The sequence below is a fragment of the Eulemur rufifrons genome, chromosome 18, assembly GCF_041146395.1.
Source record: "Eulemur rufifrons isolate Redbay chromosome 18, OSU_ERuf_1, whole genome shotgun sequence".
In the NCBI taxonomy this organism is placed as follows: domain Eukaryota; kingdom Metazoa; phylum Chordata; class Mammalia; order Primates; family Lemuridae; genus Eulemur; species Eulemur rufifrons.
The window spans coordinates 62273517-62297987 of NC_091000.1; the positions used below are offsets into that span (position 1 = coordinate 62273517).

Below are 24471 nucleotides of genomic sequence, written 5' to 3' on the forward strand. Positions count from 1 at the left end.
TTTCCTTCAAGGCTGTGAGTTTGGAAGCTTTTAAGAGCCTGCTCTGCTGGGTGTATAAATTCTGAATTTTGGGCCATAATAGTTTGGCCCAAAATAAAACATTATGATTTTTTTAAAGCAAAAGGAATAGATTAGATTTTTACTTTTTATTTTCCTTTTAAGAAGTATGTAATTCAGGATATCAACACTTGAAGCTCTGACGCAGGTGGGGCAAAGGCAATATATGTAACCTAAACATTTGTACCCCTGTAATATGATGAAATAAAAAAATTAAAAATTAAAAAAAAAAGAAAAGGACAAATGGGTCTTTTTAAAAATTTTCTTACATTCAAGTCCTTTTTAGGGGGAAAATATTTCCTCTCTCTGTGAAGGAAGATGAAAGGCTGGGTTTGCCTTGTCACCCTGCCACTTTCATCTTCTCAGACTTTTCTTCTGGATTGTTACAGTCCTTAAGCTCGTGTTCTTCTGCCAGCCCAAACCCTGCCAGGCCTTCAAAGTCCATCTCAAGAACCATTCTCTCAGCAGACGGTCCTTAAACATTCACAGCTAAAGTGGCCTCTTACCCACTCCAGACTTTTAGATCTTTCCAATTAGATGATTAGCAATTGGGACGTGGTGTGTCTTCTCTCCCCAGGAAAAGGGAAAGGAAGGACAGAGATCATTGCATTTCTGCTCCATTGATGTCAGTGCCTAAAAATAGTTGGCTGAGTCATAGATGATGAATAAAAGACTATCTAACGTATCCAATTAAACTCGAACTTGCAAAGGGAAGAACTGTCCCTTCCTGCAGTTTGCAGTTAGATATAACTTCCTGCTTTGTGGTATGAGTTCCTAGGTGGCATGGCTTGCAGGATGGTAAGCTGCCTCAGTGGAATCACTGGGGGCTTTATGCTTGCTTGGGGGACTTGGGGATCTGCAAAAAAGTAAGAACCTAATTTGAAGACAAGGAGAGTCGTTCCTGACAGTGGCATTGTAAGCAGATGGCACTTGCTATTTGTTAATCCTGTGCAATTAACAGTGACATGGGAAAAATGTGGTTTGCAGGACTACAATGTGATCATAACATGTCCCAGGAAATCATGGCGGATTTAATCGCAGGTGTGAAATTAACCAATGCTATTTTCATAAATACTATAATTAACCCAGATTTCCAGGAAGAGGTCTTTAAAGTCTATAGAATTCTCTCCTTATGTATTTACTTCTGAAGTGGTGGGCGTGCCCCAAACAGGTTTTCTCCATGAGTTTTTGACCCACTCTTAATTCTAAGCAAAGTGGTAAATATGAAACCATGTTTGTGTATCTACAGCTATCCCTCTTTTTTTTCTCCGTGTTTTAAAAATGTGTGTTGCAGGTTTTTGTTAGTGTTCAATTTTGCTTCTAGTGAAAACATTCTCTATATTTGGCTTTGCTGTATTTGCCACTTAAGAATGCAGAATTTATTATTATGTGCTTAAAGCAATCATTTAACACTGACATTTTAAGTATGACAATAATCCAAGTAATTGTTACCCATTCAGTTAACTGAAAACATCTTTACTTCCTGAGACAACTAATTATAATGCAGTGTTACTATCTTTTAATTGTAGATATGTTTGTTTTTGTGTTTATTTTGGTTTAGGCTGTCTTCAAGGACATCCCTAGTCTCAGATTTGGCAATCTGCCCTTATTCTCTCTGTGTTGCTTTCTGAAAATAAATGAAAGCACTGTGGCAACAATTTTGAAGGAAAACAAGAGGATTTTTATTTTTCATAAGCTTTGCTCATAACTTCAGGACACTAGATTATGAGCTATTTTTAAAACTATCTGATCAATTGCTACATAAATAGGAATTAAATTTCTAAACATACCCAAAGATTCTAAAAGATGAATTCAGATATCTCAGGTACTATTCTGCTGTATAGCTCTTCATCATTGGAGAACAGTGATGTTGCCCTTTTGGCTTCCTAAGACTTGGATTCAAATTCCTACCATGGCTTTTACCCTTGAGGGGAGTTCTAGTATGATTTGCTCTATAGGGATTATTAAACTGTCCCTTCATTTTAAAAATCTCATAAATTCAGGAATTTTTAATTTCCTAATTTAGTATTAAATGTTTCTATGTAGAGCTAATTTAGAGGGCAGTTAGGTATCTCATTCATTTCTTCACGTCATCTGATATCTTTCTTTTCACTTAAAACACTGTACTCCTAAATTACCTATTGAATGTTTTGTTTTGTTTTCACCAAGTTGGACCTAATAATTAATGTTGTAGTTATAAGGAATAGTACAGGAAACGTAACATTTTGCATAATAACAGATCTTTACCATGTTTCTAAATGTATTTGTGTGTGGGTTGTCTGTGATTGCCTCTAGGCAGATGTAATCCTAGAGCTGTGAATTGCTTTTGAACACACACACACACACACACACACACACACACGTGTAGCAGCTTTGCTGGGAAAATATTTTGCTAGGAAATCTCACAGCAGCCTCTCGGAATGACACTTGGTGCTTATGATATATGCAGTGTGCATTTAATAATCATTCTGTCACCTACGGAACACAAACACATGTAGCACCAACCCCAGCCCCAACATCTAAATTAGTAAATAATTCAATTATTCTTTCACCTTTGCCATTCAACTGAAGGAAGGTCCTGAATATTTAAAACAAAACCGGCAAAAACTTGGGTTCTTCAGTTTTCTGGCTTTTAGTGACATGAACGTTGTCAAGGCAAACGTGATGTTGGCTGTGTTCTGCTTTCTTGTGATATGTTTTTCAATTCACTTTAATTTTTTTCACTCAGTAGACTTTTATTTAATGCCAGTCCCTATTCTAGGTTTTGCTAGATTTTAGAAATGAAACGGTCAATATCAGTAAAGTATACTTTTAAATTGCAAATATGGGGAAAACCAAATACCAATGGCCTAAATGATGAGGAGTTCGTCTTTCTCGGGCAACCAGCAGTCGATAAGAAGGCAGTTACTTGTATTCTTTCTGCAATATGGCTAGGTCAGGATTCCAGCTTAGCTTCTTGGTGAGTCTCTCTTTGAACCCTTTGTGATTTCAGGAGCTATAAATAACCAGGTCACATTCAAAGGTGGGAAGAAGGGCTAGTGCAGAGGGAACTTATTCATGCTTTTCTCTTCTACTAGGGAGAGGATTCACTTTCTCAGCAACCTTCTCCTTGCACCTCATTGTGCAGAACCAGGTCATGTAGCCATTCTTGGCTATAAGCGGAAGTTGGAAAAGGGAATATCTAGATCTTTCTTGCCCCTACAGTTGGAGGTGGGCAAAGGACAGTGGGATGGGAAAGTGCTTGGGGATAGCCAACTCATATTTGCCATGTGGTTGTGCAAATCTTATTACAATTATTATAATTTACTGTTTCTTTGTTGATTCACGGAAATCAACAGAGATTCCCAACCCAACCCTGCCCCAACAGAGCATATCCTAATATTCCTAATATTTACATTAGGATTTATTTTAGTCCATTTGAGCTGATGCATAAAAATACTGGGTAGCTTTTTTTATGTATAAAGGGCAGGAAGTTTAAGATCAAGGTGCTGTTAGATGCTATATCTGGTGAGTGCTCCATTCCTGGTTTAGAGATGGTTGTCTTATTGTATCCTAATGTGGCTGAGAGAGTAAATTCTGGTCTCCTTCTTTTCTTATAAGGGCATTAATTCCATCATGGGAGCTCATGACCTTATCTAAACCAAATTGTCTCCCAATGTCCCCACCTTCTAATACTGTTCCTTGGGGGTTAGGGTTTCAATTCATGCAACTGGGGGCGGGGGAGATACAAACATGCGGTCCATAAGAAGATTCTTTGATCACAATGAAAAATTTTAATTTACATTTGCTCAAACTTTTTTTCTTTTTTAAAAAAGATAGAAGTGGATAGCGGTAGCAGATAAAGAATACAGTTAGCCACTGGACTCAGGTATGGTTTGACCTAGGGACTCAATCACTCTAACTATTAATAGAATGTTTTTCCCTATTATCATAATCTGACATGGAATCATAGCTCGTTCCATCTCATCCAGGTCTCATCAAATGTCACCTTGACAGAGTGCCTTACATGTTAACCCAATAGTCAATTTCTATCTCATTATCCTGATTCATATTCTTTTCATAGCACTTATCAGTTTCTGACATGATCTTAATTTTTAACAGTTTTATTGATGTATGTACAAAAAGTCTGCACATGTGTAATAAATACAATTTGATGAGTTTGGATGGATACATACATCTGTGATCCTATATTGGTGGAACCATATCATCTTTTGGAGATGACCTTAATTTTAAAAGTAAGTTGCATGAACAGATAACTTAGACTGCCACGATACCTACCACTGGTGCACTGGAGTCCCTCTCTGAGCCAACATCTATGTCAGCATAGGGAAGGGGGTTTCTTATAACCAGCTGATGGAAGAGGAAACAGAACAAGCATAGTTTGCAGATGATTGGTGCAAGTGGAAAACAGATCATTAGTGCATCTCAGCCCACTCAGGGGTGCCTCTGCATGACAGCAGGCAGGGGAAATGCTCCAGTGGGTAGCACTCTTGCAGGTGCAGCTAGTCGCTACCTCTGTGTTGAAAGTGAAGTGACTCACGGTAAACATCTATAAGGGCACATGGTAAAGACAAATGGCCTAGACGGTTGGGCAGGGGCTTGAAAGGAAAAACATGAGAAAATATGGAATAAGAAATTTTGGGGAAGAGGAATGTGGATTTACTGTTGAGTGGATACAAAGTCTGACGATCTTTGTACTGCAGGTTAACACCCACAAGTAACATCCACCGTGGAAGAGGCACTAAACAAACAAGTAGCCAGAATATGTTAGCTGTTTAACCTCAGTCAGTCTCAAAATGAATCACCTCAGTACTGGCACAGTGGGTTCATGAACCAAATGGACAGGTGGGCAGAGATGGAAGCTATGCACAGGCCTTAACAGTATGGGCTCCCATTCACTGTGACCTACATTAATATTAGCTACTGCTACCAAATGTCTACCCATCACTGATAGAAACAAATCGTGCCCCCAATATAGCATCATACCCCAAGGAGACCAACCAGCCACTTGGTGGCAAGTTGAGTACACTAGGCCCATTCCTCCTTGGAAGAGGTAGCAATTCAGCTTGACAAGAAGCAATACGTATTCCAGATATGGGTTTGCATTTATGACCAATGGGGCCATGGCCTGTATCACTACCTGAAAATTTAGTGTTTGATCCATTAACCCTGAATGCTGTGCAGTGTTGCCTCAGAACAAGGGGCCCATTGTCTTGTAAAGGAGATGCAGTCATGGACATGTGATCCACTAATACTCACATTTCCCACCATCCAGCCCATGCCTGAGAGGAGCGTACTATTTAGGAGCTTGGAACCTCAAGGCCTGAAGATCAGAACACCCCACCACGTGAGTCGTCTAGACCAGGACAGATGCCACTCAGGGATCACACGTGGTGGAGGAGGGAGATAAAGAGTTTCAGTTACGGCCTCGGGATCCACTGCAGCAGTTGCACTGCAGCCATGCAACCCAGGTGTCACTGTCCTCACTCGCCCTTCTCCATTAAGTTTCTTAGGAAACAAGACTGACCCACGTCCTGGAGGAATAGTTTCTAGATGGTGTGAATTTACCATATGCAGCAATGGAGTGGCACAAGGGGTGGGCAGTAATGGATTCTGTGCTGTGTCACCCAGCTCCTCCCGAAGGCCAAGACCCCAGCTTTCAGTTCCTGGGAATATTGGCTGCTGAAGACTCCAATCTGAGGATCTGTTTGGGAATTCTCCTTGGCCACAAGAAATGTCATGGTCCAGATTGTGCTCCTCCCATAGGGCAACTGGCAGTTGATAACTGACTGATGTGGAAACACAAAGGTCTGGTCCCCTTGCCTCACTGGGGGACAACACAGAGCCACTCTAACTCCAGATCGTCAGCAAAGGCCTCGGAGGTCGGGTCCTCCTGCTCCTCAGCTCCCTTCTCACCTTCAGCACAGGCACAGCTCCAAGCTCTCCCCTCAGTGGCCTCCTGCTCGCAACTGTGTCTCAGTGGAAGGCAATTGCTCAGTAGGAGAGAGCTAAACATTTCGGTGACTTATGTTTACCTTGCTGTTCTGCTCAGCATCCTGTTCTCTGATTTTTGTCCTCGTTGAAAAACTGTGCTTCAGAAAATGCAAACAAAAGATACTGAAAATAAAATTTATTGACTTTATTGAATTTTTATATGGTAAATTTTCTGTGCACTAAATTTTATTTGTTTTAAAATTTAAATGTAAATTTAGGTTTAGGTTTTAGGATTTACTGAAGTGTGCTTCAGTAAATGCATTTGTAAAAATATTGATAAATGCCTATATAAAACATAAAAGATCAAGAAATTAATCAGTTACATTCACAATAACAAGAGATTTGCTGCCATTTTTATATGTCAGAGCTCTAGGTGACAAAATAGCATGTTTCTTAAAATGTAAGAGTATATATACAGCATTAAATTAGTGAAGTATTTTGCAAATTGCCATTGTAATCTTGTTTCACAACGATATTCTAGATTTATTGCACCAGGTGTGGCTTCCTGTGATGCTTTTATATGTTTTAAAAGCTCCTTTTTAAAAAATATGCAAGCAAATCATTTGTTAAAAATATAATTAAAATATAAATTTGAAGATGCCAAACTACTTATAGAAATGGGACCACTATTTAGATGTTTTATAGGGTATTTATTATTATTATTGTTATTTTTACTTAAGAAAGTAAAAACTTCTCTAAGCTCCTCCACCAATTGTAAATTCACAACAAAATAGGTCAGCTTCTCATTATCTCTCTTTCCTATCTTGGTCATGATTTCTGACATTCTAGTTTGGTTCTACTAGGTGCATGATCTATGATTCCTCTGAGAATGTGGCTTAAAGGTTAGGTTTGTTTGCCCGGGGGAAAGACTTAGTCAAAGCAGACATCATGGAAGGTCAATTTCCAGAAACATCCTGCAGCATTTGGATAGTTGTAGATGTTTGAATGTGTATGCACACATATTGGTACAGAGACTCAAAAATTACTCAGAAGGAATTTAATTAGCTCTTTAATTTCTAGATTTCCTCAGAGCTATCAACACAAATTACTTTTTATAATAGGTGACTAAATAAAACAACTCAGGATTAAATTGGAAAGCAAAAGAATTAATATATTATATTATGTATTTTGTTGCATTAAATTATGAGGGCTTATTTTATTCTATTTTAGGTCTTTTATTTAGAAGTTTTAAAAGAAGATAGGATTAAAAATTACTAAAACCACTCTGGACATGATTGGAAGAATTTAAATTTTATTTCTATGGCAAGGATACTTCCCTGGAAGCAACTGGGAGTAGAGAGTGAAATTCAGGTTATTTTCATTATTATTTGTTTGGAAAATACTACCATTATTATTATTAATAATGATGGTGATAAAAATAAGAATAATTCTATTTGGCTTATATTAATTGAGCATTTACTATTAGACAAATATTATGCTAATAGCTTTGCATGCATTATTCTCTCTTTTCATTGCTCTATGAACCTTTGGAATAGGTATTACCTTATTGATATTATTAAAATTATTATTATTTTAGAGATGTTGAGTATTTTACTTAGGTTTACATGGCCACTTTGTGATGGAGTTGATATTCAAACCCAGTTCCATCTGATTTTAAAAACTCACACTTTTAAAACTATACTATACATTTTTCTTTAGATACTCATTTATTCATCAAATATATATGTATATATTGCATATACTGTTAAATAAAGCTCATTGTTTATGACACATACACTTTAAATTCAAATCAATTCAATTCAATTCAGTGGAACCATAACTTCCTGTGCAGTGGCATGCGTTACCCATTGTTCCAGACACCACAATGGCAGGGATGATACCCTGAGACTTCTTGCCAACATTTGGTTATTACTTTTTCTAACATCTCTTCATCTTCATTTTAACCTGAGTTATATCTGAATTAGACTGTTATGTTAGGGTGGGATGATATGAGACCCACATTATATTTCACGTATTCCCACATTTTGCTAGGAAAGGCAAAATTAAACTCAATCCCACAGCAAAATCTGAGTGTTATGGTGTGCTCTATGTGCAATAAGTTTATCAACCTCTGGTTTAACTCTTATATACACTGGGAGTATATTTTTTTCTCTCTCTCTTGCTTTCAGTGTATCTGGTATTGTCAGTGGTTTGGGTTGCGTATCCACTTCTGGGCTCCTTGCTGCAAAATGCCTTTTTATCTAGTATATATAATCCAAACTGTGGTTTCAGGGAAGAAGTAAAGAAGAGAATCCAAAGCTTTGTCTTGTCTTTCTCGATGTAAATGTCTGAGCTACTTATAGGTGCCTTTAGAAGAATCATAATGTGATTTCTTACACTGAGATGTGTTTTCCATTGCCTGAAATAGTGGATACAAAATTAATAGCCAATTTTGTGATCTGAAATTACTTTCTTTGTCTAGTTAGTGATCCCCCAGCTTTGTAAACATTTCTTTAAAAGCTGCATGCATCTTCATAAAAATATGACATAGTCTCTCATTTGATTCTCATAACAACTTGAAGAGGTAGATGGTATTATACAATCCTCTATTTTTAAAGGAGGCATCTGAGGCCCAGAGATTAGATGATTTACAAAATATCACAAACCTTGTGTATAGAAGAGCAGAAATTCAAGCTGGGATCTCTACTCTGAGCCTGCGTGTAGCTCTGTCTCCCCTGGTCCTTCCGTTGAAGTAGCCCTGTGACTCTTGGGGTCCTGAAAGGCTCCTGATGATATCCTTCTAGCTAAGCTGTGAAGGGTTTTTTTGTTTCTTATACTGCTCTGTTTACGCATTATCACACAGCTCATCAATGTAATTGTTTTCAAAGCTAACTGCTTTTACATTATTGTTCCAATTATTAATAAAACTCCCATTATGCATAAACTATTTAGCTATTTCCACTTATGAAGTGCTTGGTAAACATTTTAACTGATTAGGCCAAGCAAATATCAGCAAGGTAAATGTTCTCCTTACTAACAGATGAGCTGCAAAGCCAAGTGACTTCCTTAAGCTAGAAGGTAAGTTGCAATAATAAAACTGACAAAACTCAAACATTTCTGGTTCCTGTTCTGGTATTGTTCACTCAGGGGCAATGGTTGTCCTTAGCTTTCATACATCTTAATTTTCATAAAGCACTGGCCCTATATTTACTCATCCTTGACTCTAGGAGAATTTCTCTTGGAAAAATAGGTACATTCAAATATCGCACCCAGTATTTATTACCAGAGAATGTTACAGAAAATGTTATTCGCAAATGACAAAATTAACGTTCTAAAACAGAAATACACAACACATATTGAATGGAAACTGTGTTCTTTCCAAAAAGGCAAACAGTTTTTGGTCCCCTTTGCCGCAAGTGGTGAAGTTTGATTTCAGTTTTTTTTTTTTTTTTTTGATACTCTGGATAAGTTTCATCTCTCCCTGCCCCCTCCAAAGCCTCCCTCTCCTATCAGAGACTGCCATCAGAACTAACAGCCTAAAGAGTTTGGGAGTCTCTTTGGATTCCTTCAACATACTGCAATCGCTGTTTTCTCATTAGAACATTTATACTTTTGTGCCTCAGTGGGAATGATCAATTATTTCAATGTCAGTAGTGATAATATTACCCTTAAGATTTAGCAATTTTCAAAGATCTTTTAACTTAATTAGAGGCATTTGTTATAAATTGAATTAAACCTGTTAAAAGTGCAATGTGTCATATTAAAATTGTAATACCCAGATTGACCAAGGGAATGCAATTTTAAGGGAAAAAGTCCAGTTTAAAAATGCTAACATCAAAATAAACTTGTGAAGTTTCTCATTTCATCAAGTTTTCTAAAAGTTGAAAGAATAGATAATTTTATCAAGAACATTTTAGAAAATGTATATGTACAGACACCTTTGGAAAAAAACACATATTTCGCAAAAATGCTTGAGACAATGCAGACAAAGCAATAGCAGATTTTAGCATTTTAATGTTTGTTAAGAAATAAAACTGACGCCATTTATAATTAATAGATTAATATTAATCCAATTAATCAGCACATGATTATAGTATTATAATAATTCATTTTTGATTAACGCTCTTTCTTTCCAAATAAGTGTTTCCTTATCTTGACATATTTTACTTCATTTTCTTTCAAACATGGTGACACAGTGTGAACTTGCCCAGAGTTCTCACCAGCCAAAACAATGATACACTGCTGTGCGCTTATTAAACTTTCCATAACGACCATTTAGAAGATCCTCATGGTGGCTTTCAAATTTCTTAGGCACCAAATATTACTAAATTGGCATTGGCTGTATGAATAGTGAAATGGATAAGTTAAAGGAATAGGTCTATTGACTGAAGCAGGTCAGAGTTTTAGCAGAAGCCATTTAGAAAATCACGTATTTAAAAAATTTATTCATTTAGCACATGTTCACTTTTAAGCACCTGCTATGCAGAAAGCATGGTGCTAGCAGCTGGGGATAGATAAATGAGCCAGCCAAACAGTTCCTGCCTTCATGGAGCAGAATTGTTAACTCAGTGGCATCAGTTTGCAATTTAACTGAGTTCCAGTGTAACTTCCAGCTGTATGTGAGTGACTTGCAATCCTCCTTCCTGCCGTCTCTACCAACCCCCATGCGGTCAGAACAGCATGAGATGTGAAAATGCAAGGATTTTGGCAGCAGACTAAAATCAGGTTCCAATCTAGATTCTGATCTTGGTCTATCTCTTATTAGCTGGATGTTCTAATCCAAGTAATTTGCATTTTTAAAGTTCTTCTTTCCTCATCTGTAGGAGTACAGTATCACTTGTCTTCTAAATTGGCCCTATAAATTAGATATAATTTATGAAAAGCTCCCAATTCATAGTGTATTTAATACATAATAGCTGCTACTATTATATCTGTATTATTGTCTATGCAAAATACTCTCACTTACCTTCAAAACACTTATCCATAAAGTATTTTTCAGGAAAGTGAATTTAGGGGGAGGATTTGTCCTGATTAAGTGAGTTTACAGCTATCAGGCAGCATTTGGGAAAAGAATCACTTCAACAAGCACTCGAGTGTCAGTTGCTCAGTGTCAATACAACAGATTCCATCAAAGGAGAAATTTATATCAAGCCTAATCACCAATATTTTTATAATTTTTTAGGTTTCATGTCATTTCCACACCATTCATATGGCTTCATATTACCATGTTTGCAACTTCAAACTTCTATTTCCAGTTCAGTTATCTCTTGAACTCCATTTCCATAAGAACAACTGATTATTGGGCAAATTCTCTCGGATGTACTACGAGTATTTTCCATAAACAGGTCAATATTAGCTTATCTTTTTCCTCATTTTCTCCTGTTCCTGACCGAATGCCTTTTTTCTAATCGGATGAGCTACCTGAGCCAGAAACCTTGGAAATGACATCTTCTCTTTCAGCCCCCATGTTCAAACAGTCTCCAAGTCCTGGTAATTTTAGTCTAACGTCTCTCTGATCCACCCACTGACCTTTGTCCCATGACCACTGTAATTCCCTTTTCCTCAAAAGGGCTACTGTTCACATGTGGGGGTGTTATGGGTTGAATTGCATCTCCCCCTGAAAACACTAAGTTGAAGTCCTAACCCTCAGTACCTCAGAATGTGACTTTATTTGGAAATAGGGTCATTACAGATGGAAGTTAAAATGATGTCATACTGGAGTAGATTGGACCCTTAATCTAATATGGCCAGTGTCCTTATGTGTGAAGATACAGACATACGGAGGAAGACAGCCATGTGAAGACAGAGGCAGAAATTGATGCTATCCTGCTACAAGCTGAAGAATGCCTGAGACTACCAGAAGCTGGAAGAAGCAAGGAAGGATCTTCTTCTAGAAGCTTTGGAAGGAGACTTCTAGCCTCCAGAACTGTGAGAGAATAAATTTCTGTTGTTTGAAGCCATCCACATTGTGGTTACAACAGTCCTAAGAAACTAATACAGGGGGCAAGAGAGTTCCTTGTTTGGGAACTTCATGCACATTCAGGAAGCTTAGTGCCTTTGCCAACCTTTATGTTGCTGTGGCAACAAAGAACATCCACAGCCATAGATCTGAAGTCTCCAGAGTTCTGTCCCAATTGGCCAGTACTGGAAAGCCATTATCTATAATAGCTCATCATCCTTTCTGTCCTTTAGTCTGGACCCTCTTAAACATTTATTTATTCATTCTGTAGCCAGAGCACTGTTTCCAAAATACAAGAATGATAGTCCCTCCCCCTCCCCCCAAAATACTTCTACAGCTACTGATGGTGTCGAGATAGTATCAAAACTCCTTAATATGACATATCCCGACTAGGCCTCTTCACAAGTAGTACACTTCTACCTCTCCAGCTTTGCACTCTGTCACGATCTTCCCCTACTTGGACATTTTCTGACCAATTCCACCTGTTTTCAGAAACAGGACTTTATTCTTCTGAGAGCTGCATGTGGAATGGAATGCCCCCCTCCTTTCCAGCCCATCACTCCCCTCATTGGTCTAATTCCTCCTAACTTCATAGAGCTCAGAAGAGAACCAGTTTGAGATAGGTCCTGTGTTTTCTTGAAGCATTTTGTACTTTACCAAAGCAACACTTATCACACTGAATTTTAGCTCTTTTATTTGATTTCTTACTTGTCTATCTCTACCAACAGACACAAAATTCTGTGGGTTGAATGGTAACGTTGTTCATCAGTGAAAAATCTAGATTTCCTCCATATTAGCATTCTGTTGCTGCTGGAACAAATTTCTACAAATGTTTGACTTAAAGCAACACAAACTTTTTGACAATTTGGAGGTCCAGAGTCTAAAATGTGTCTTATTGGGCTGAAATCAATGTCAGAAAGATTGCCTTCTTTCTGGAGGCCAGAGAGGAGGATCTGTTTTCTTGCCTTTTCCAGTTTTTAGAGGCCATCCTCAGTCCTTGGATCAGCTCTATCTTCAAAGACAACAAATTCACACCATACCCTTCTCACACTACCCTTTTCTGGCTCTCCCTTGGGTTTCTATCTCTTATGCTTCCTTCTTCCATCTTTTCAGGAATGCTTGTGATTACATTGGGCTTACCCAAATAATCCTGAATAATTTCTTTATTTTAAGCTCAGCTGTTTAGCATCTTTAAATTAATTCTCCCTTGCCATGTAATTTCACATAATCGCAGGTTCCAGGGATTAAGGCATGGATATTTGGGGGCCATATTCTGCCAGTTACACTATCATGAAGCCTGACATATATTCATTTAATGGTGATCTGTTGAATGAGTGAGTTGTATTCAATTCAGCCAGCTTCTACAATGGGAGAAACACTTCCATTTTTTTTAGGTTCCAGTTAAAGGTGTTCACTTTCAATCAGCCTAGAGTTTCTTAGTTCTGGGGTTTCTTGATAAAGTGATTCAGTAGGTGACTAATGAGGAGTCATAACAAAAAAAGCAGGAGACACTGGTTAGAAAACTTTTTGTTACCAGTTGTGCTAATGTGGGCAAGTCAATTCATTTGTTTATACTTTAGTTCAGCTTCTGCAAAAGTTTGAGGGAATATGATGAGGTCTTCTCCAATAGTTACATGTTATGACCTATGTATGTTTCTTTGACCCACCATGATTCTAGTGGGTCTCTGAAAAGCTTAACATTAAGTCTTAAAAAGCTTCAAAAATCACTGAGGATATCCATGCTCTAAAGCTTGCTTATGAATGGGACATGGTGGAAAATAAGTTAGAAGTATTCAGATAAAAGAATTGCTTATGGGTGATTATAATAGAAAAAAACACACCTTAATTTTAGAAATGCCACATCTAGAATTTGTTTGGTTATGCCAGAAGAAGGAAATATGGAAATTTTAGTGCCATCTATTGGCAATGATTTTTAAATAAGGATTATAATGCACAGCTGATGTGTGATGGGTCTTCGTCGTATCCAAATTCTTAAGGATTCCTGTTCACTGTAGAAGAGAGTTTAAGAATGCATTCCATGTTTTTTTTCCAAAGCAATTTTGGTCTTTTTTTTATTATTATTACACTGATGGATCATAGAAATCTTGTTTGATTTCAGGTCTCTATAAGGACTGGGCATGGAAGGGGGATATATGTGTGTCATGTGAAATGTGGCTGAAGTTCAGAGAAATAGGTTTCATTTAATAGCTGAATACTGGATGACCTCACCATTCTTCTCACCCTCTGGCAGCTCACCCCATGAGCAATAGAGGAGCTGTCTGCATGCACTGAGGAGTAGCGCTGGCCTCAATGTGATTTTGCAGTGATCTGTGTGCTCTATGGCTTCCTTCATAACCAACAAATCAATTCCCACTATACGTATTACACACCCCAGTGGCAGGGGCCATTTATTATCCTTTTGATGGTCATACTCTTTGTACATAACCAAGAAAGATTACAGAGGAAGGAAAAAACAGTTGCAATGTGAATGAAGATATCCCACAATGGCATTGCATTTTATAATGTGCCCTTCATGTTTACAAGAATAAAAAAGATGTTTTCTTTCCAGATAGTTTTGAAACATGGAAACCAAATTATTTTGAGTGAAAAATATTTCAAAAAGGATAAATAGAGAGTAGATGTAATTCTATATAAGCACACATTTTAGATTCCCGGTGCAAATTCAAAATCATTAAAAGAAAAGGACTACTATGTTTTGTTTTTATATGAGCATTGTTAAGAAGACTATACCTGACTAGCTTTGTTCAATTAATGAGTCTTTTGATATGACCTTTTATTTGGCATCATCTAGTATCAATTGATTCTTTTGTTAATTTCTAACTTTGCAGTATATAAATTTTTGAACTCTAAATGATTGATTTAAGGTATATCCTAATTCTTTGAATCCATATGCTGTAGTTACTATTGTTGAACAAACAAATAAAAACAAATATTGAATTATGTTGACTAGGTACAAGATAATTGAATATTGAATCAGATATAAATGGTACCCAGTGAGAGTTTAGTGTTACTTGTCCTAAATCAAAAGTCTGGTAAACAAATACATGTATTTATCTGCACATGGGTAGGAAACATTTTATTAGTGAAACCAACAGTAAAAGTATGACTTTATAGTGGGTTTTGTGCAGAGGCACTTAAACTGCTTAGTCATTTATGTCAGTAGATATGAAAAGAACAGTAGAAATTTCCAAAGGTCAAAGAAGTTACTGTCTTCTCTGTTTTGCATCATTTGAGATTTTCCAGTTTTTTGCAAACAACACAATGCCAAATCTGTATTTGATTTCCCCTTTCCTTTGAAGAGGCAAAACAGTGACAGAATAATTAACTAAAGAGGAGATCATGTACAGGATATTTTGCTTTAGCAGTGTAGAAAGTTCTGGGTTTCATTTCACATGATGGTAAATGTAGTGAGGTATCTTGGAATCCTTCTGGAAGAGAGCTAGTCCCCTGAATATATTACTGTATGTAAACCCAAGTCTCCTGGGGTCTGTTTCTTGTTTGTTTCATGTAATTGCAAGGCATGCTCTACACAAAGGCTATACCTGGCTTTCAGTTAGATGATGTTCCACACCTTCATGGCCAAATACACACAGGAACAGCAAAAGGAACTATCAATGTCATGTTTGGTGGCTCCTTAGTTCTGTGCAGACCACAAAGCTTGGAGTGCTAATAATAGTGGGTTGTCTTTTACTTGTTGATGTTGCTGCTGTTGTTAGTTTTTTCTTTCCTTTTTTTCTCTCAAGAGTCTTGTTTCCATGATATCTTTCCTTCCCATCGTATAACTATCATCATAGTTGATAACCTTCAGAGAGATGAGCTTTTGTTGTGAAATCTCTTGAACATGCCCATGAATTCCAATTCTGTTCCACAACATTGCTCTGACGTGCTGTCATTAGTCAGTGAGTCACTGACTACTTACTCTGGTACTAGTTTCTCCTTTGGTAATGTGTTTATTATTGGGACTATCTGGGGTTGAAGAACTTACTGTATCATTCTAGAAAATTTTTCTAGAATAAAATTGGGCAAGCTACTACAGAAATTTGGAGGCTAGTTATCACAAAGATCAATTTCCGGTTTAATGTAACACATGGTATAGGCCAATGATATTTACTGTTTTAAATAACAAGTATTTGCATGTCCATGTTTCTATCTCTTTAAAAAATAAAAATAATCATATCATCATTTGAACAGGTTTTCTACATTTTGGGGGCTTGATGGAAGCCCAGTTTATTTCAAGGTAGCACTGGAAAATACTGGAAGAGGAGAAAGAAGAAGCAGCGACAGATTGAGTGCTCATTTTTTTTTTTTTTTTTTTTTGTGAAAGTACAACAGTGATAACACTGTTCAAAGTGTTTCACATCTGTTAACCTAGTCATCCTCCTGATCCTGGGATGTGAGTATTGTTACTACTAGTTTCTTTTTCCAGGTGAGGAAACAAAGGCATAGAGAGGAATTATACACAGGCCATCAGATCCCAGAACTTCTGGTCACCATGCTGTGGTAACTCTATGGTATTTTACCTCCACATACTCTTGGGACTGGATGGAGAATGATTTCTGATTGTTCATTTATTTTCAGATGGCCTCTTCATATACTCTCTCAAAAAAACTCTAATTTTGGAAACTTTGATGTCTCTTGCTCTTAATGCTAAATATAGGCAGGAAAGCAGAGATGAATCAGAATACTTTTTATGAAATCCTTTCTTATTTAGTTTCAACAGAAAAATGTCAGCGTTGTGTTGAGGAATAAAAGAGTTCTCAAATTTGAATTCTTATTCATAGATTTTTAGTGCTATATTATTAAATAACTCATTTTAATTTTAAAAATGAAATAGTTGATCTTTAACAATTACGTGCAAATAATTAAGTCCAATTTTTTTAAGGTACCTCAAACATAAGACAAGAATTTATTTGCACATGGATGAATAATGTAATTACTTCCGCCTAGAACCATTTTTCACTTTTCTCTTCTTTCTACTTTTTCCTAACTTTTATTTATCCTTCAAGTCATGCCGTACTTGTCACTCCCTATGGGAAGCCTCCAGTAACCCCTGTACTAAGTGACTCACTCCTATTATTTATGCTTATACTAGACTATGTCATCCATTATTTTAATTACTTTTGTTTTAATTTTTATTTTTTTTAAATTTCAGAATATTAAGGGGTTACAAATGTTTTTGTTATGTGGATGCATTGTGTAATGCTGAAGTCGGGTTTTAGTGTGCTCATCACCGGAATAGTGTTCACTGACTCCAATAGGTGTGTTTTTATCCCTCACTGTCCTCACACCCTATCTGCTTCTTGGTTTCCAATGTCCTTTTTACATCTCTTTGTGCTCATGTGTACCCATCCTTTAGCTCCTACGTATTAGTAAGAATATATGGCATTTGTTTTTCCATTCCTGAGATACTTCACTTAGGATAATTAATGGTCTCCAGTTCCATCCAAGTTGCTGCAAAAGACATTATTTCATTCCTTTTATATGGCTGAGCAGTACTCTATGTGTACTCTATGTACATATATACCACATTTTCTTTATCCACTCATAAATTGATGGGCACTTAGGTTGATTCCATATCTTTGCAATTATGAATTGTGCTGCAATAAATAAACATTCGAGCACAGATGTCTTTTTAATAGAATGGCTTCTTTTCATTTGGAGAGATACCCAATAGAAGGATTGCCAGGTTGAATGATAAGTATACTTTTATTTTTTGAGGAATCTCCATACTGTTTTCCATAGAGGTTGTACTAATTTGCAGTCCCACCAACATTGTATAAGTGTTCCCTTTTCTCTGCATCCACACAAGCATCTGTTCTTTTTTGGCTTTTTAGTAATGGGCCATTCCAATATGGGTAAGGTAGTATCTCATTGTGGTTTTACTATGCATTTTTCTGATGATTAGTGATGTTGAGCATTTTTTTCATGTATTTCTTGGCCATTTGTTTATCTTCTTTTGAAGAATTTCTGTTTATATCTTTTGCTCACTTTTTAATGGTTTTTTTTTTTCTTGCTGATTTTTTTGAGTTCTTTGTAGCTTCTGGATATTAGCCCTTTGTCAGATCTATAGTTTGTTAATACTTTTTCCCTTCTGTAGGTTGTCTATTTACTCTGTTGATTATTTCCTTTTCTGTGCAGAAGCTTTTTAATTTAATTAGGTCTCATTTATTTATTTTTGATGTTGCTGTTGCCTTTGGAGACTTAGTCATCAATTCTTTCCCTAGACCAATGTTTAGAAGAGTTTTTTCTATGTTTTTTTTTTTGGAATTTTTATGGTTTCATGCCTTATGTTTAAGTCTTTTTCCATCTTTAATTAATTTTTGTATATAGCAAGAGATCAAGATTCTGTTTTAAATCTAATCTTAACGAAGAGAGATCATTATGAGTGGGTGAGATAAGCAGGAATATATTCTATATTTTAAAGATTTTTAAAAAAATGTTTAAGGTTTGTAATAATTTTCATGTTTTTTTAAAAAAACTCTTTAATTGTGATAAAATACATACAACATAAAATTTACCATTTTAACATTTTGAAATATACAGTTCAGTGCTAAGCATATTCACATGTGTGCAACCAGTCTCTAGAACTGTTACATCTTGCAAAACTGAAACTCCATACCATTAGACAGCAACTCCCCATTCTCCCTCTCCTGGGTGCCTGGCAACGACCACTCTACTTTCTGTTTCTATGATTTTGACTACTTTAGATACCTCCTTATAGATGAAATCATATAGTATCTGTCCTCTTGTGACTGGTTTATTTAATTTAGCATAATGTCCTGAAGGTTCATCCCTGTTGAATAATTTCCTTCTTTTTAAAGCTGAATAATATTTCATTGTACATATACACCACATGTTGTCTATCCCATTTGTTTGCCAATAAACATTTATGTTGTTTCTACATCTTGGCTAATGTGAGTAATGCTGCCATGAACATGGGTACAAATATCACTTCTGGACCCCGATTTCAATTCTTTTTTTTTTTTTTTTTTTTTTTAAATAAACAATTTATTTATGCTATTACATTTGGGTATTTGAGATTGTTAAACATGTTCACATCCCCCTCCCTCTTCCCAAAGAGGAAGCCATGGTGCCAGCACTATTGGTCAGAAAGAGTTAACGGGAACCCGTTGCTCTCAGAACAGGCATTTGTGGGATTCAGCACAATATGTGAATCAGTATCCTCAAAAAAGTGAAAAAAGAGCCAGGCAGTCAAACTTAGTTAGATCAACATTGTCTTATTAAAGCATATTTTACTTCACTAGGAAAAATTCAGTATCAAGGACTATTATACACTGCATTACTAGGAAATTCTTTTTTAAATTATATTTAAAACAATCAATTCTTTTGGATATATATCTAAAAGTGGGATTGCTGGATCACATGATATTTCTATTTTTGATTTTTTCAGGACACACCAAACTGTTTTCCATAGCGGTTGTACCATTTTGCCTTCTCGATAATAGCTTACAAGAGCTCCAGTTTATGCATATCCTTGCTGATGCTTGTTATTTTCTGTGTTTTGTTTTAATGGTAGCCATTTTAATGGGTGTGTGAGGTGATAGAACATTGTGGTTTTGATTTTCATTTCCCTAATCCATATTTCTTTATGTTCTCTTTTAATTGTCCATTATGGCAAAAAGAAACATTAATAGTTGTGAATCCCAAGTATTTAGAAATAATTTTATTCAATTTTACTTTCATGATGTCATCATCATTATTTTCAAAATATTTTACTTTTGATTGTACTTTAAGCCCAGACTTTATCTATTATTTCTTTGTAGCTGTTCTTCAGGTGGTGATAGTAGTAGATCTGGAGAATTCTTCAAGCATCTCCATTTTGTGCTGGTGTCGGTATTTTCAGAACTTCAGTTAGCTCAATGGCAAAGCCAGGGCTTCTGGTACATTATCCTGCTGATGGCTTCTCTCTGGTTCCTGAGGCTCTATCTGCATTACCTGGGCCAGTGGCTTTTCCTCCAGGCCATTTCAACTCCTGTTACAAAGTGAGTGCTTTCCCCTGAAAGTCAAAGGAATGCATTTTCACCTTGATAGGACAAATGAAAGTACAAAACACCTCTCCCATGCATTTACCATAAGACCTAAAATGCAGGTATGATTTGAAAAGACAAAAATGCCTTTATCCAAGAGCAAGAACTTCTATTACAGTTATCGTCTCATCTTACGGACCTGTATATACAAATACATAACTGGTACATCAATATTTATTTAAAATTGAGCAGATTCAAATATGTTCTAATATCTGAGCAGGATCCAAAAAGGAATTTAGCAACAATGCTTTATTCTATTTTGATTTTATCAAAGTGACTTAGGCTGAAGGTATTTTAGAAGTAACATAAGTGTGATTTATCACCTATACACAAAGAAGCAAAGATTGCTTCTTCTGCAAAATGATTGAATTCAAACAATTACCAAACTCAAGCCCAGGCAGCTTTCTGGGCCATTATCCTCTGGAAAAAGATGACACTTCAAAGATTATCTCTCCATAAACATGATTCCATAGACACTATAGATAGACAAACAGATAGACATCTATACAAGTAAAATTCATTTTCTCAAATATAGATGGTACAGATAAAAATAAAATGTGTGTATATTTTCAATTAAGAAGATTGCAAAGGACTTTAAGACTTTATAAAAATAACGTGTTTATATATACATATATACAGATACACATATAGTTTTTGATAGTCTTACAGAATTAAGACAAATATATGACTATGTTATAGAATATGCAAATTTATGTTTATTAAATAACTGCATTTTCAAGGAGGAATTTTTACATGGATATTCCCTCCTTTCCTCTCTTCTTTCTTTCTCTTTCCCTTTTTTCCAAGGTTTCCGAAGCAGAAAGGACATGTTATATGCTTGGGTTGTTGCTTTTTGTTATCTGCTCTTTTATTGTTTAATAGAAAAGGAAGACCTATCTTTATTAGTTGTTAGTAAAATGAGACTGCAAAAAATATCTTGATAGCCCAGTTTAGCCAATTTCTTAAGCAAAGAGGATCTAAGGTATTGTAGGATATTTTGCTGGCTATTGTCTCAGTCTGCAGGCTTGAATCACACATTAGCTCTGTGTCTTTATCTTAGCTGTGAAAAATAGCAATAATGACACCACCAACAATCATTTCTTTTGTGGTCACTCTGGGTCAGGTACTATGTTAAGAAATGTATGTACATTACTTTCATTGATACCCACAACAACATAAGAACAACGCATAAAATTTCCTTTGAAGCAAAGGTCAAGGAGTGAATAAAATACCTCTTTTTAGTATGGAGCTGGTAAGTATAATGCACAAGGAGGATTAACTACGAAAGAGTTTTACATAGGCTAAAATTCGGGGGAGAGAAAACTTAGAGTGAAATGAAGTCTCACCTTGCACAGAAAGATGGTGCCAAAGCCTGGGCCCAGGCTGCTGGAATCTATGTGCTAACACTGGATTTAACCCTTAGGTCCTTAGGTTGTGTCAAGCTGGCCCTTTTAGAACAACTAAGAAGTAAGATATCTTGGTTGTTAGTAGTGACAGTGTTTTTGTTGATGTATTTGGGAATCTCACTAGAGGAATCTCAAGTAAAATTAATCAGCTATGCTAAAATTCTGAAGAATTTTTAGATTTATATCTATTTCTCATTTCTGTTAGAGGTTGACCCGTTAGAAAGTCCACTGGTGTGTTCTGCATTTTAAATAGCCTACAAACCAGTTCTGTGGGAACTGCAGGGAAGTTCTTAGTCTATAGAATGCTCTCTCAGGGGCTCAAATTGACATACTTTCTATGGCTCTACATAACACCTGTAAGAACAATGAACAGGGTAGAATTTGCCTTTTCCTTGAAAGTGAGATGTTGAGGGGGGTACTAAGGGGTTGGAAAAAGATATGAAAATTTCTAACACTTAATTTTGGGGTACCATTAAGTGCCAAGTTTTCTATATTTTTAAAAACAAGAAACAAAGCACATTGTTCTTTAAATTGTTTTGTACATTTGGCTTTCTGTATAATTTCTCTTGTTTGCTCATATGTGATTGCTTTGTTTTTCCTCAGATTCCATTTTTCTCCTCACACCGTTGAGCTTTGCTACCCAACTTCTTCACTTCACATCAGAGAAGAGTTGCCTGTGGTTGTGGCCGGGCCCTTAATGCTGAGCGCAGTCGTGTTGATTTTGGTTCTGATCAGATGGGGCTGTCAGCTGCTGTTTGCCTACTGCCCTGACGCCTTGTCAAAGTTAATCATTACCATGGGCCTATGGACAGTTCTAGACCCATTGGCAGTGTTTATCGTGGATACTCTCCTGGGGGTAAGTCAAATAAAATAATTGGGATATGAGTCCTTGACAGAGAATTTAGCTTCAGTGCATGAATCAGTTGACATGGAAAGTTTCAATAATGATGAACATTCAATATTCACCTTACATTGAAGTTAAGTTCTTCCTTATAAAAAATCATGGCTGTCTAATAAAATCAATTTAAGTGTAATTTTATCTATCTTAAATAAACCCTTGCAAAATAAGCAGGAAATCATGCTGGAGATCACATCCCAGCTAGCTGTCACATTTTCAAAATTATTATAAAGAAAACTTTCTTTTGCAACTTTTTTTGGTAACTTTATTTTTAATATTAATATTAAGAATTTTCATAGGCAAACTTTGCAAAAAAACTTCCTTCAATTGGTTAGGTCACTTATCTGCTTTATGATGTAATACTCTTTTGTAATAAATAATCTAGAATAAGAGCTTTTTAAACATTTATAAGTAATAAATAAATTTAAGAAAATCACCCCATTAGGCATTTATTTTGACTTTTGTGATGATGATGAAATGACAAACATATGAGTGCATTTTCACCCTAAAATATGTAGTTTTAGGATTTCATCAATATGAATGATGCACTGAGGTCCATAATAACATATAAATAATGGTCATAATGATTCTAATATTTGAAGAGTGCTTTATATTTTTCAAGCATCTTCATGTAATGGATTTAATTACATATTAACAACAACACTGTATGTTGACAGGGCAAGTAACTCCTTGTTTTACAACTGGGAGAAACCAGACACATAGAATTACACAACTTATCTGTGGCCTTATAGCCAATTTGCATTGGATCTAGGACTAGGAACCAGATTTCTGAATTCTGAGACTGGTGTTTTTTTTCCATTATATTAAAATCTCTACTTCAAATTTTCAGTCAATATATTGTTTTGTGAAGTTAAATGTATGCTATCCCTGATGAAAATTATTTGTTTACATGAAATATTTAATTTGCTAATGAATTTGGGGGCTATAATATGAGGCAAAATTGGTGTGGATATTAGTGTGAGTTGATTGTCACATCCAAATCCAAATCTCTAGTTGCTTTGAATATGCAAGGCCTTGACTTCCTGGTGAGTGTTACTGGAAGGTGCTGATTCTCAAACCTTATTCTGCATCAGAATCTATTGCGGGCTTTGGTAAAACACAGATTGCTGGACCTCACTCCTGGAGTTCCTCTTCCAGTAGATCTGTAGTAGAGCTCAAGAATTTGCATTTCTAACAAGCTCCCAGATGACGCTGATGCTGTTGGCCCAGCAGTCAGAGTTTGAGAACCACGGACATCATAGCTGCATAGGAACGCTCAGTCTGAGAGGATCCAGAAACGGCAACACAGCTTGGAAGATGGGAGCTCCACACAGCCACAGCTCAGCGGGGCATCCTCTACTGTGCTACCTGTGGGTCGTGACCTCCAACTTACAATTCAGTAACTTTATCTAAGTTCCCTTTAAGTTGCCAAATGTTTTAGATTAAATAGTCAAAGCAAAATGAAAGATATTGGCAAATAATGGGACAATTCAAGCCCAAAACCACTTTAACTTGGAGCCATCAAATTTTTAAACAATTTCAATGGGCAAAAAAAGAAAGATATGAATTTTAACTAAATTTTTATACTGTAGACATGGTCATAAAATATAGCTCCAAGATGATAGAAGATGGATACTAGGATCAATATGACCAAATATTCATTTATAAAATCATCTTAATATATGCAATAATATTCCACATCTGATATATTTCTCCTTTTAAGCAAAAAAGGAAAAGTTTCATATTCAGATCATAGAGATGGGTTGTGTTGATGGACTCTACTTGTTAACTGTATTTGAAATTGATTCTACCATCAATAATGTGCTTTTAGAACTAAAGACCAAATTGCCATTCAGACTGCATCTGTGAAGATATTCCACATCTTGGGTGCTGGAGTGGGCAGCTAAGGTCAGCAGAGCCTGTTGCTGTTTCTGTCTCTCCATCTCAGGCCACAATATACTGTCACAGTGTTTCTCAGCTTTAAGGTGCTTGCAGTTCCCTAGGAGTCATAGTAAAATGCACACTCTGATTCAGCAGGTAGAGCCTGAGACTGCCTTTCTCACAGACTCCTTAGGTGATGCCAATGATGCTGGCTCCATGGACCACACTGTGAGTAACAAGGTGCTAGATACTTGACTGAGGTCTCTC

The 24471-nt window shown here is 36.3% G+C and overlaps 1 protein-coding gene across 1 annotated transcript in view; it reads left to right on the forward strand.

The window, feature by feature from the left end:
* Positions 1–19978, forward strand: part of LOC138398812 (uncharacterized) — a 235789-nt gene extending 215811 nt beyond the window's left edge. The window contains 1 exon segment of the mRNA XM_069493272.1: positions 19756–19978. Coding sequence (XP_069349373.1) covers positions 19756–19978 — 223 coding nt within the window.
* Positions 19979–24471: the final 4493 nt, after the last annotated feature.